At 37.5% G+C, this 15,084-nt stretch overlaps 1 protein-coding gene across 6 annotated transcripts in view; it reads right to left on the bottom strand.

Moving 5' to 3' along the window:
* The window catches only part of LOC106083452 (neurobeachin), a 414,708-nt gene that overhangs the window by 180,134 nt on the left and 219,490 nt on the right, over positions 1-15,084 (bottom strand). For all 6 annotated transcript variants that reach the window (XM_013246475.2, XM_059367989.1, XM_059367990.1 and 3 more), the window contains exon 4: positions 5,374-5,570. In XM_013246475.2, the coding sequence (XP_013101929.2) occupies positions 5,374-5,570 (197 nt within the window). The remainder of the gene's footprint in view (positions 1-5,373; positions 5,571-15,084) is intronic.

Raw genomic sequence — 15,084 nt, 5'->3', positions numbered from 1 at the left:
TTGTAGGTTTGTTTGATTGTTTGTTTGTTTGTATGTTCCTTATAGACTCAGAAACGGCTAAACCGATTTTCTTAAATTTTGACAGATGGTGCATAATAACTCCGTGATGAAAATAGGGTACTACATTTTTTGATATTTGAAGGGGGAGCGGACCCTCCCCTTTACCCTAATTTTCAGAAACGCCAGATCTCGGAGATGGGTGTTGCGATTTAAGCGAAATTTTGTGTGCTCTCATATAGTAGCCTAAAAATAAATATTTGGTATCGAAATTTCGGATGGGGTACCTAGGGGGACTGCCCCATCCTAAAACCTACCAAACATATATTTAGACCAATCACAACAATATGGGACTCAAATGAAAGGTATTTAGGATAAGAAAACGTATCTGATATCCAATTGTCGGACCAAGTGTTAGGGGTACCACCCCAAGCCCCAAAACACCCCTAAAACGGACATACTTACAGACCATGGCAATATGGTACTCAAGTGAAAGGTATTTGCGAGTAGAATACGAATCTGATATTCAAATGTGGGACCTTCTGGGGGTCCACCCCTTCCCCAAAACACCCTCCAAACTGGACTTATTTACTGACCATGGGAATATGGGACTCAAATGAAAGGTATTTCAGTGTAGAATATGAATCTGATATACAAAATAGAGACCAAGTGTTTGGGGGCCGTCTCTTACCAAAAACCTCCTGCAAAAGGGACAAATTTACGACCATAGCCATATGGGGCTCAAATGAAAGGTCGTTGGGAGTAAAACATGAATTTGATATCAATATTCTGGAAAAAGTTTATGTGGGGCCACCCCACCCCCACAACACCAAATAGTAAGTATTATCTGACTATTGCAATATGAGGCTCAAATAAGGGGGTTTTTAAATTGGAACACGAATCCGATATATATTTTCAAGGCCAACTCACTGAGTGGCCACCCATCCCCCAAAAAAAACCCCAAGCCGGTTATTTTTGCCGACTATGGAAATATGGGGCTCAAATTAAAGGTATGTGGGAGTAGACCACGTATCTGATATCAACATTAGGGGCCAACTGCCTAGCGGACGTACCACCACTAAAACAACCCCCAAATAGGACATATTCGCTCACCAATACAATTTGGGTCTTAAAGAGAGTGCAACTAAATATTCATAGTTTTTAGGGCCAATACCCCAAACCGGACATATTTGCTGACTTTTACAAAAGGAGTTTAAATGAGATTAGAAAACGAATGTGATATCCAATTTTGAGGGCAATGGCAATATGGGGTTCAAATAAATGATATATGAGAATAGAGCACGTAGCTGATATATTTTCCGGGCTTAGTGTTGGGGGGACCACTCCAATCCCCAAAACACACCTAAATCGGGCATATTTACCAACCATGTCAATGTGGAGCTTAAATGAAAGGTATTGGGGGATAGAGCAAGAATTGATACCCATTTTCGGGACCAATATTCTGGAGGTCGACTCCTTTCCCAAAATACCCAACAAACAGCAATTTTTTACTGACCATCGCAATATGGGGCTCAAATAAAGATATTTGGGAGTAGAATACGAATTTGATATCCAAATTTAGGACCATGTATTAACCCCTTTCCCAAAACACCCCCAAAGAAAAAAAATTTCGACCATGGCAATATGTGGTATTTAAGATTACAAAACGAATTTGATAACCTATTTTGGGGCCATGTGTTTGGGGGACGCCTCATCCTGTAAACTCCTCTTAAGTCAATGGCAATATGGGGTTTAAATAAATAGTATTTGAGAGAAGAGCATGATGCTGATATTTTTTCAGGGCCAAGTTTCTGGGGGACCACCTCTTCCTCGAAAACACCACTAAATCAGACAGATCATGAGAAAATCGGGCTGAAATGAAGTATTTCAAGAATGGAGCACACATTACATCCAAACTTAAATTCGTAGACCAATAAAGATGATATGGGATTCAGATAAAGGCTCTTATATTGTTAAACTGTTAGTAAAGTTAGCATGGTATATCACTAAAAGATCTTTAATGTGCCATGTGGTATGTGGCACCGTCTTGTTGAAGCTATATGTCATGCAAAAACTAGTTGGATATTATCTCACGGTAGCGCTCACCATTCACAGTTATGTTACGATTCGCATCACTTTTGAAGAAGTACGGTCCAATGATGCCACCAGCCCATAAACCGCGCCAAACTGTGTTTTTTTTTTTTGGATGCATTGGTAGCTCTTGCAATGCTGCTGGATGATCTTTACTCCAAAATCGACAATTCTGCTTATTTACGTACCCATTGAGAAAAAAATGAGCTTCGTAGTAAAATGGAAGAAGCACGCGATTAAATTTTTTTACACAGCACGGATTTTGATAATAAAATTCAATAATTTGCCAGCATTGTTCGTCTGTCAGACGATTCATGTTTAAATTATAGACCAAACTGAAGATGTTTGACAGTGAAACAAAACACGAAACGAGCGAGAGCTATTTAAACCAGTGTTGCCAAAAAGACAACAGGTCTGATGTGAACCATTTTCAGCGTGGATATCGAGTGGCCTTATCCAACTCACTGTTCTAAATTTCAGCGAAAACTCGATATAAATGCGCCTATTATAAATTTAATTACCTGAATCTGTAGATCGGTCTATATGGCAGGTATAGCCAAATATGGGCCGAATAGAGCCATACTCTATTCGGATATCAATTGTCCTATTGCAACTCGCTGTTCAAAATTTCAATGAAATCGGGAAATAAATACAGCTTTTATGTAGAGCTGGGAAAATATCGTCAAAATTAATTTTTTTGAAAAATTGAACATAAATTAGCGATCCAACACTGAATGCTTCCTTTATGTTATATTGCGCCTATAGAGGGCGCAATTTTCCGTCCGATCGGGCAAAATTTCCTATACGAGGGTTGACTTTTGTAATTGGGGATTGGACAACCTTTGTGTTGCAATCTGCCAACTGACAGCTCAATCCTAAAGCTTCACATTTTTGAGGTTATACGTACTCAGAACGTTTTGACATACGAGCGTTATTTGTGTTGTTTACAGTATTTAAAAAAAAAAATAGAATTAAATCGTGAACATTTCTGTGCGATTATTTTTTACAATTGTCGATGTGGATTAGCTCAACAATAGTGCATCGATGACCTATTGTGAGATTGAGACAACCTTAGGCATTAGTGGGACCAGCATACATTCAATATTGCATGAACATATGACCGTAAAAAATATGTTTCGCGTTGGGTCCCACACAATTTGTCAATCGGTCTAAAATTGGCTCGGGTCGATTGGTCGAAAGAAATGCTATGACATCGCGACAGATGAGCCCGAAGGTAAACAGTAGTCGGCTATATGGGTGTTTCAAGATGAGTCAAATCCAACAAAAGTTGCTCGCGCACGAATCACCTCCAAGCAAATGATCGCCTGTTTTTTCGAAAAACTTGACATGTCGCCATCGCACCACTAGAACAATGCAGAACAGTTAATTCTGAGTGTTACACAACCATTGATGCGCCAGTTGTCTTCCATGAAATCAGAAAAACCAACCGGCGAAAACCATGACTATGCGAGCTCTCACACATCGGTCACACAAACTACTGCATTTTTGATCACTCAAAACATCGATTTGATGGGTCATCCGACGTATAGTCCTGATTTGGCCCCAAATAACTTCTTTTTATTCCTGTACGTAAAAGATAAAATGAGAGGTCAACGTTTTTCGACACCTGAAGAGCGGTTGACGCGTTCAGAATGCATGTTTTGGAGATACCTCAATTTGATATCCATATTTGAGTTAAAATGTTTGAGGTGCCATCCCTCCCCCAATGTGAACATTACCCTTAGGAAGAACATTACCACCAAGAACCGTGAAGGGGCAAATTCTCATACATCAATGAGTGCTTTCCGATTCAAGTTTAAACTCAATGATCAGGGGCGTTTTTTATAGCCGAGTCCGAACGGCGTCTCGCAGTGGGACACCTCTTTGGAGAAAAGTTTTTAAATCACCATGCATGGCATTGGACCTCGCAAATGTCGCCAACATTAAGAGGGGATAAGCACCGCTTTGTCCGATGCTCTCGCCAAGATTCGAACGCATTCAGCGTCATAGGCTACAATGGCACAAATTCGCTATCCGCATTCAGGGAGAAGTGTCCCCACCCTAAAAAGCGGAGCGGGCCCGGTTCGGCTAGTTTCCTATTGAAAATGAAATTTTGACAAAATTTTCTATAAAAATAAAATTTTGACAAAATTATCCATAAAATGAAGTTTAGAGAAAATTTCCTATAAAAATGAAATTTTTACAAAATTTCCTATAGAAATGAAATTTTGACAAAAATTCCCATAGATATGAATTTTGGACAAAAGTTCCTATAAAAGTGAAATTTTGACAAACTTTCCATTAAAAATGAATTTTGGACAAAACTTCCGATAGAAGTAAAATTTGGACAAAATTTCCTATAAAAGTGAAATTTTGACAAAACTTCCCATAGAAAAGAAATTTTGAAAAAATTCCTTATAATTGGAATTTTGACAAAATTTTCAATAGAAATTAGATTTTTACAAAACTTCTTAAAGAGAAGAAATTTTGATAAAACGCTAGGCGCACACGGGCACACGGAGCGGTAGCGAAAGCCGTTGCCGTTGTCTAGCGTTCGAAGCCATCAATACAACTTCCAACAGATGCACAGAATCATGTGTACCATGGAAGTAGTGTAATTGTCGCAGAAAAAAATCTATCATTACACGAAAACACATGCATTGGGAAAAAGTACAAATAATAGATAGGGTTGTTGAGCGTGGTTCAAGTGGTATTTGTATCATAGAGGCGTTTTCGCTATTAATACGATTCAAATACAACATACCAACGCACGGCCCTTGAAACCATCACACCTAATATGGTTGAAAAAGTCTTCTAACCAAAGACGAAACGCGTCCCATAGTGGTTGATGTGTTGCGATCTTTGGCATTTGGCAGAGAAACAAACATAAAATTGTGATATTTAATTATCTTCGCTCTTACAGGCAAAGAAAACTTGAAAATAAAAGAAATAAAATTTTGACAAAATTTGTATAAAATTTCAAAAAATAATAAAAATATTTTTTTAATATTATATTATAAATAAATTTAGTTTTTGAATAAATTAATTTTTTTTTATTTTTTTTTTTACTAATTTTAATTTCCTTTTTATAACCTTTTCATCTCCCAAGAACTTACAAGTATAGCACATTTTTTTTTTATTGTTAAATAAAATATGAATGGACCTGCATACAAACACTCGCCGAATGACATTCCATGGGGGGACAATAAATTTTGCACTGCCAGTACAGCGAGTGCACAAACGTAACAGAACTAACATAAAACGTAAGATAAACAACAAACTTACCGAGCCTTTGCGTCCTGGAAAACTAAAAAATACATCAGGACCATTACGATGAGGCATTTGTCTTAAAACATTTAAGAGCTTCGCTGAATGACGTGGCCATTTGCCATTTACGGCCTTCATTGTGCCGAAAAGCAATTTGAGCTCTTTTACCGTAATACTGTAGCTGGCCAAAACACCCAGCATTTCGATAAGGAGATCTGCAAAAAAAAGGAAACATAAAAAAAGACATATTAATGTGATTGCTCTGAGAGAGGGAGGTGGTGGTGGAGGGGTGGAGTGATGTTGGTGCGACCGCTTGATAAGAGGCTGAGGGAGTTGGTAATGCGTCAAGATGAAGTAAAAATAAAAAAAGGAAAAATAAAAATCAAATGAAATCACAAATGATAAGGTGAGGGGGAGAGAGGCATAAAATTATGTCAACAAAAGTTCATATTTACTTAATTTTTATTGACATGCAAAAAAATTTATGGCATCACATGTGGGTATTGTATAAATGTTTACTTAAGTTTCATGGTGATGTGGAAATGGGAAATAAAGAGAAGGAAAAAAAAACCACATCCACTAGTAGGTGGGGCTTGGTCAAAAATGTATTTTGTTTAACTTAAAACAGCTTTCGATAAAACTTTTTTACTGAAAAAATTAAAAAAAAAAAAATAAAATTGATATCCTTCTTCATTTTTTCTTAATTTTGAAACATTTTTCTTTGACTGTCTCTACCTTTAAATTCAATTTCTTTAAACCATTTTTTCTTCTCTTTATAATCAAACCCAACTATTCAGTGGCGAATTTCTACTAACTTCATTATTTTTTACTATCTTTTGCCAGTTTCCTCACGTTTAGCCACTTGTCTTGGCAAACGGAAGTTTGGTTGGGAATCAATTTCATTTTGCCCCTTAGTTAAGGCCCATCAACCCTAAGCACTGTCAACTTCAGCTCCATCGTCGCCATCTTGACTATAGGCGGGATTATTCACACCCATTCATCTGTGCGATATCCTTGTGCGATGAAGGCTTATTACACATGAAAAAGCTAATTAACCTTTACATCCTTTGAAGCGAATCGGCATAAGAAACAGAAGAAAGCTAACAACACGAAAATAATTTTCATTTCAAGCATCCTTATGTCTTTTGTGTTCATTACAGCGAAGAGTTAGAGAGATTGAGTGAGGAGTGCGAGTGTTTGTGTATGTATGGAAAAAGGTTGGCTTGCATGCTCCATGTATCATAGTGTAAAACTTGGTATGTAGTTGCTTCAATTCACGTTAGTGAGTGTATGATGACTTTGTGTTCTCTCAGTCACTTGACGTTGTATCCTCCTGTGTTGATTGTGTGCTCATTAGGTTTTATTAATTGTGCACGTGTTGACTGCATAATGAACTCATGCACATGACTGGCACCACCGTTAGGCCCTCATAGACGAAGACGAAGCCAAAGCCGGAAGTTCGAATGATCGCTTGATAGCTGTTGGCATTACTAAATGAAAATTTGCTTGTGTTTCAGTGGGTAAACCAAAATGTGTGTCTTGAAACTGAGGAATGGGATAGTCAAGCTTGACAAGGAGATGGAAAACATGCCACATGAAATGAAACTAGAATCTTCAATTCGACAAAATAGTCTACGCGAAAAAAGCGTAAACAGATCAAAAAACAATCTGATAAAAATTATCAAGACAAATATTGGCAAAATTTAAAAAAAAAAACAACAAAACTTAGACAAAATTTTCTACAATTATTAAATGTTGACAAATTATCTACAACAATTAAATAAAAACAAGTTAAAGCGTGCTGGGCCGAATCTTATATACATTCCACCATGGATTGCATTTGCAAATTTTAGGCAAATCGGATAATAATTGCGACCTCTAGAGGCTCAAGATGTCAAGATCCCAGATCGGTTTATATGGCAGCTATATCAGGTTATTGACCGATTTGAACCACACTAGGCACAGTTGTTGGATATCATAAGAAAACACGTCGTGCAAAATTTCATTCCAATGCGAAAAGAAATGAGCCCTCTAGAGGCTCAAGAAGTCAAAGCCCAAGATCGGTTTATATGGAAGCTATGTAAGGTTATGCACCGATTTGAATCATAATTGGCACAGCGGTTGGATATCATAACAAAACACGTCATTCAAAATTTCATTCCAATCCGATAAGAAGTGCGCCCTCTAGAGGCTCAAGAAGTCAAGACCCAAGATCGGTTTATAAGGCTGCTATATCAGGTTATTGACCGATTTGAACCATACTTGGCACAGTTGTTGGAAATCATAGCAAAACACGTTGTGCAAAATTTCATTCCAATCCGATAAGAAATGCGCCCACTAGAGACTCAAGAAGTCAAGACCCAAGATCGGTTTATATGGCTGCTATATCAGGTTATGGACCGATTTGAACCATACTAGGCACAGTTATTGGATATCATAAGAAAACACGTCGTGCAAAATTTCATTCCAATGCGAAAATAAATGCGCCCTCTAGAGGCTCAAGAAGTCAAGACCCAAGATCGGTTTATATGGAAGCTATATCAGGTTATGGACCGATTTGAACCATACTAGGCGCAGTTGTTGGATATCATAAGAAAACACGTCATGCCAAATTTCAATCCAATCGGATGAAAATTGCGCCCTCTAGAGGCTCAAGAATTCAAGACCCAAGATCGGTTTATATGACAGTTATATCAGGTTATGGACCGATTTAAACCATACTTGGCACAGTTGTTGAATATCATAATAAAACACGTCGTGCAAAATTTCATTCCAATCGGATAAGAATTGCGCCCTCTAGAGGCTCAAGAAGTCAAGACCCAAAATCGGTTTATATGGCAGCTATATCAGGTTATCGACCGATTTGAACCATACTAGGCACAGTTGTTGGATATCATAAGAAAACACGTCGTGCAAAATTTCATTCCAATATGATAAGAAATGCGCCCTCTAGAGGCTCAAGAAGTCAAGACCCAAGATCGGTTTATATGGTAGCTATATCAAAACATGGACCGATATGGCCCATTTACAACCCCAACCGACCTACACTAATAAGAAGTATTTGTGCAAAATTTCAATTGTGCGGTTAGCTTTACTCCTTCGAAAGTTAGCGTGGTTTCGACAGACGGACGGACATGGCTAGATCGACATAAAATGTCATGACGATCAAGAATATATATACTTTATGGGGTCTCAGACGAATATTTCGAGTAGTTAAAAACAGAATGACGAAATTAGTATACCCCCATTCTACGGTGGAGGGTATAAAAAATTATGTGGAAATTAAATTTTAAAAAAATCTTCTTCTATTATATAAAAATGAAATTGTTGCTCTTTGTTTGTTTGATAGATTCTTTGTATGTTCCGTATAGACTTGAAAACGGCTGAACCGATTTTCCTGAAATTTTCACAGATGATAGAGTTTGAGCACCCGGTGAATAACGGATACCAATTTTTTTCATATCCGAAGGTCCCTCGCCCCTACCATTTTTAAAAACGCCAGATCTTGGAGATGAATTCACCGAAATTTTGTATGCCACCTTATGGTACTCAAAAAACCCGAAATTGGGAAAACATTTGGTAAATAATCTGGGGGGACGCCCCATCCCAAAACCCATTCGAACGGACATGTTTACCGAATGGGACAATATGGGTATCAAATGAAAGGTATTTTAGAGTAGAGTACGAACTTGGCCTAAAAATGTCACCCTAAGTGTCGGGAGGGTAACCCATCCCCAAAAACAGTACCCAACAGGACACCTTTACTGCTTTGGGTAATATGGGTAGCAAGTTAATGGTATTTAAGAGAAGAGTACGAAATTGGCATAACAATATCACCCTAACTGTCGGGTGACAGGACACTTTAACCAAAATTGCAAATTTTGCCCATGAACATTCCACTAAGGAACGGAGGCAAACTTCTCACATATCAATGAGTGCAGTCCGATTCAAGTTTAAGCTCAATGATAAGGGGCCTCCTTTCTATAGCCGAGTCCGAACGGCGAGCCGCAGTGCGACACCTCTTTGGAGAGAAGTTTTACATGGCATAGTACCTCACAAATGTTGTCAGCATTAGGAGGGAAAACCACCGCTGAAAATTTTTTATGATGGTCTCGCCAGGATTCGAACCCAGGTGTTCAGCGTCATAGGTGGACATGCTAACTTCTGCGCTACGGTGGCCTCCAGGACACTTTTACCGTTTTGGATAATATGGGTAGCCAATGAATGGTATTTAAGAGTAGAGTAAAATCTGGAATAATAATGTATTCCTTGATGTCTGAGGGGACTATCCAAAACCCCACAGCAGGGCATATGTATTTACCGATTGTTACAATGTGAGACTCAAATGAAAGGTATTTGAGAGTTAAATAAGAATGTGGTATTAAAAATTGGGTCCAAGTACCTAGGAGGCCGCCCCAGGCCAAAAATAGTGCCCAAAATCAAAAGTAGACCAATCGGGACAATATGGGACTCAAACGCAAGGTACCGCCCAAAATAAATAGTGGATCGATCGGGGCAATATTAGGCGCCAATGAAAGGTATTTAAGAGTAGAGTACTAATATGATATTAAAGATTGGATCATAATATCCAGGGAGCCTAGTATACGAATATGATATTAAAAATTGGATCATAGTATCTAGGGAGCCGTCCCAAGCCTAAAACCGTCCCAACAGTACCGCCTTAAATCAAAGAGGACCGATAGGGACAATATGCGACTCAAATGAAAGGTATTCGGGAGTATAACACCAATAAGCCGTCGAAAATTGGATCCAAAAGACTTAGAGCGTCACCCCAAGAGTACCGCCAAAATAAAAAGTGGACCGCTCAGAACAATAGGGGACTACAATGAAAGGTATTCGGTAGTAGAGTATGAATATGATATTAAAAATTGAGTGTAAATGGGGAGCCGTCGCAAGCCCAAAACCACCCAAAATCAAAGTGGACCAATCGAGCCAATATGGAACTCAAATGAAAGGTATTCGGGGGTAGAATACGAATATGACTTAAAAAATGTAATCCAAGTACCTAGGGCGCCGCTCCAAGCCCAAAACCGCACCAAAAGTACCGCAACAAATCAAAAGTCGACCAATTGGGACAATATGGGACTACAATAAAAGGTATTCAAGAGTAGAGTACGAATATGATTATCGAATATTCAAAATTAGGTGTATTAACCGAAGAGGGCCTCCCCAAAGATAAAACCGTCCCAGTTGGGCATATTAGACGAATGAGAATTTTACACTCAAATAAAAGGTATTCGGGACTAGATTACGAATATGGTATTAAAAATAGGGTTCAAGTGATAGGACGTTTTTTACTACTTAAAACACCTCCCAAAATGTTAATATTTGTCAATATGGGGTCCGATAAATGGTTATATGGGGACCAATAAATGGTTATATGGGGTTCAATAAATGGTATTTGGTAGTAGACAAACAAATTGTTTTCCCCTGTTCCTTAATGGAATGTTCATGGGCAGATTTGCAAAAATTTGTGCTCTGTTTTCACTTTCAACATCCATGCTAAGTACGGTCTATAACCTCATATAGCTCCGTGCACCGTTTAAAATGACAGCTAAATAATTGTGGACCCTAGAATTATTGGCGAAATTTTCAAAAAAAAATAAAATTTTTAAAGGAACAAAAATCGACTAAACATCCTAATAAATTTCTAATTTTCAAAAAATGTGATTAAGAAATAAAATTTTTTCGAAAATTTTGTATAAAATTTTTTTTCCCTTTTTTTATTTATAAATGCCACATTTCTCATTTAATGATTATTTTCTTGTTTTCAATATATGAACATTCCATTTCCACAATTATTTTTTGGTACATCATTTTTTAAAAGAATATTAAAAAGGCACTTTGAATATCTTAAAGCATTTGCCGACAATTATTTTAAGTGCATTCAAAAATAACGCTGAAAATGGCAGCATACTTTTAGGGTATATAAAAACACATTTACCAGTGTCTGCTATAGGGCATTTTGAGACACAAAATTATAGCAATATGACATTTTTTGGTGAAACAGAAAGTTACTTCACACACACACACCCCTCATTTCCCAACCAGAGAGAGAGTTAAAGTCAAATCGTTCACACATCACCCATATGAGTAAAGTCTCTGGCTGACAACACCACATTGTAAGTGTAAGTAGTACATGTGGGTTATGTGGGTGTTACATACACACCATAATAGTAAAAAAAACCCAACAACCACAAAAATCACACTTATGTTTAACTTGTGAGCTGCCTCTGCAGCGTCACCTCTTTCCTGTAATTTTCATAAGTGCTCCGAAGCACTTCCTAGTTTGTCATGTGTAAAACCACACTCATGACAGCCTTTGAATCCTTATGACAGTTAAAAATACTCAAATGTGTGACTGCATAACACACGAAAAGTCATCAGTGGAATGAAAGTCATGACAGTTGCCACAGCCTCCCCGCACAAAACGACTGACGCAGCCGGAAATATAGAAGACAAACAGAAGAATATGAAGCAGAGCAGACACTTTTTTGCCGTTGTAGTTTATGGCTCGTTGCCCAATTTACAAAATTGACTTGGTGAAGGACCATAAGCCAGCGTAGTGCCAGTTTTCTCTAAAGACACTAAGCATGCATATGTAAAAGGGAGTGTAACAGATTTTTCCCTTTATACGTTTTGCAAGGAATTACAACTTAAATTAAGAAAACATCGGGGTAAGGTGACGGCAAGTGAGCATCATTTTCATGCGCTTGAAATATGCATGGAATAATTCGAGGAAAATAATATGAAGTATTATTTTTCATATTTTCTTTTGTTCCCTCGAAAGAAATAAGTAATCTTAGGAAGGCACTAATGGATATACATACATTAAGAATGCAAGCCCATGGACAATAAATGAATGAATGAGGGTTTTTGCAATTTTCAAATATGTCATTAAGGTAAGACCCATGTTTGGTCAGAGCAAAGTCTTAAGAAGTTTGCCTTATTTAGCCTTTATTAAAGCCTAATTGAACCAGGCAGAATTAAAGTTTTCCTATAGGAAAACCTTATTCAGCCAGGCTGAATTAAAGTTTTCCTATAGGAAAACCTTATTCAGCCAGGCTGAATTAAAGTTTTCCTATAGGAAAACCTTATTCAGCCAGGCTGAATTAAAGTTTTCCTATAGGAAAACCTTATTCAGCCAGGCTGAATTAAAGTTTTCCTATAGGAAAACCTTATTCAGCCAGGCTGACTTAAAGTTTTCCTATAGGAAAACCTTATTCAGCCAGGCTGAATTAAAGTTTTCCTATAGGAAAACCTTATTCAGCCAGGCTGAATTAAAGTTTTCCTATAGGAAAACATTATTCAGCCAGGCTGAATTAAAGTTTTCCTATAGGAAAACCTTATTCAGCCAGGCTGAATTAAAGTTTTCCTATAGGAAAACCTTATTCAGCCAGGCTGAATTAAAGTTTTCCTATAGGAAAACCTTATTCAGCCAGGCTGAATTAAAGTTTTCCTATAGGAAAACCTTATTCAGCCAGGCTGAATTAAAGTTTTCCTATAGGAAAACCTTATTCAGCCAGGCTGAATTAAAGTTTTCCTATAGGAAAACCTTATTCAGCCAGGCTGAATTAAAGTTTTCCTATAGGAAAACCTTATTCAGCCAGGCTGAATTAAAGTTTTCCTATAGGAAAACCTTATTCAGCCAGGCTGAATTAAAGTTTTCCTATAGGAAAACCTTATTCAGCCAGGCTGAATTAAAGTTTTCCTATAGGAAAACCTTATTCAGCCAGGCTGAATTAAAGTTTTCCTATAGGAAAACCTTATTCAGCCAGGCTGAATTAAAGTTTTCCTATAGGAAAACCTTATTCAGCCAGGCTGAATTAAAGTTTTCCTATAGGAAAACCTTATTCAGCCAGGCTGAATTAAAGTTTTCCTATAGGAAAACCTTATTCAGCCAGGCTGAATTAAAGTTTTCCTATAGGAAAACCTTATTCAGCCAGGCTGAATTAAAGTTTTCCTATAGGAAAACCTTATTCAGCCAGGCTGAATTAAAGTTTTCCTATAGGAAAACCTTATTCAGCCAGGCTGAATTAAAGTTTTCCTATAGGAAAACCTTATTCAGCCAGGCTGAATTAAAGTTTTCCTATAGGAAAACCTTATTCAGCCAGGCTGAATTAAAGTTTTCCTATAGGAAAACCTTATTCAGCCAGGCTGAATTAAAGTTTTCCTATAGGAAAACCTTATTCAGCCAGGCTGAATTAAAGTTTTCCTATAGGAAAACCTTATTCAGCCAGGCTGAATTAAAGTTTTCCTATAGGAAAACCTTATTCAGCCAGGCTGAATTAAAGTTTTCCTATAGGAAAACCTTATTCAGCCAGGCTGAATTAAAGTTTTCCTATAGGAAAACCTTATTCAGCCAGGCTGAATTAAAGTTTTCCTATAGGAAAACCTTATTCAGCCAGGCTGAATTAAAGTTTTCCTATAGGAAAACCTTATTCAGCCAGGCTGAATTAAAGTTTTCCTATAGGAAAACCTTATTCAGCCAGGCTGAATTAAAGTTTTCCTATAGGAAAACCTTATTCAGCCAGGCTGAATTAAAGTTTTCCTATAGGAAAACCTTATTCAGCCAGGCTGAATTAAAGTTTTCCTATAGGAAAACCTTATTCAGCCAGGCTGAATTAAAGTTTTCCTATAGGAAAACCTTATTCAGCCAGGCTGAATTAAAGTTTTCCTATAGGAAAACCTTATTCAGGCAGGCTGAATTAAAGTTTTCCTATAGGAAAACCTTATTCAGCCAGGCTGAAGTTTTCCTATAGGAAAACCTTATTCAGCCAGGCTGAATTAAAGTTTTCCCTGTAGGAAACCCTTATTCAGCCAGGCTGAATTAAAGTTTTCCTATAGGAGAAACCTTATTCAGCCAGGCTGAATTAAAGTTTTCCTATAGGAGAAACCTTATTCAGCCAGGCTGAATTAAAGTTTTCCTATAGGAGAAACCTTATTCAGCCAGGCTGAATTAAAGTTTTCCTATAGGAGAAACCTTATTCAGCCAGGCTGAATTAAAGTTTTCCTATAGGAAAACCTTATTCAGCCAGGCTGAATTAAATCATCTTAAGTCATCTTAAGCTTTTAGCTTAAAAATACGTTTGTATTTTCCTACATACATACACATTTGGTTTCGTGTGATTGTTTTCATCATCCTATGTGTTTAGAATAACATTGTACTGCTGCTCAATGCAATAATACGTGAGATTGTCGACATTTTCTAGTTTCCCGTCTCAAAAGCAATGCATTTATCAGCTCTCCCTGTCATGTCCTCCTTTAACTTGCATAGGGATGCATGTCAGGGTTGCAATGCAGTATATTTATTTTACTGTGGTAAAAAAGGTCAATATGTTGCAAATGTTTATGGAAGCTCAAGCGCTTGGCATCAACAACACCAACCAACAGCCAGCCATTCAACCCCATTTTATACTCTGTGTCATAAGAATTCACTTAGTCTTGGGCAAATGTTGGCCAATGTTGATTGGCGAGGCATGGCATAAAAGCCGATATGCCAGGCACATACACACACACACACTCACACATACAATAAGAGTTCAATTGAACTCTTTTTGGGTTGTGAGTGTGTTTGTTTGCTTGCTATTTCATTTCATTTCATTTCATTTTTATTCTATGACCACTCACACTGCTGTTTACCCTTTGGGATGCCTTAATGCATTCCACAGCACTGCACACCATTTTTATTGGAAAGCAAACAAAATA

Source organism: Stomoxys calcitrans, chromosome 4 (genome assembly GCF_963082655.1).
Source record: "Stomoxys calcitrans chromosome 4, idStoCalc2.1, whole genome shotgun sequence".
In the NCBI taxonomy this organism is placed as follows: Eukaryota; Metazoa; Arthropoda; class Insecta; order Diptera; family Muscidae; genus Stomoxys; species Stomoxys calcitrans.
This window is presented reverse-complemented; position numbering and strand designations above follow the sequence as displayed.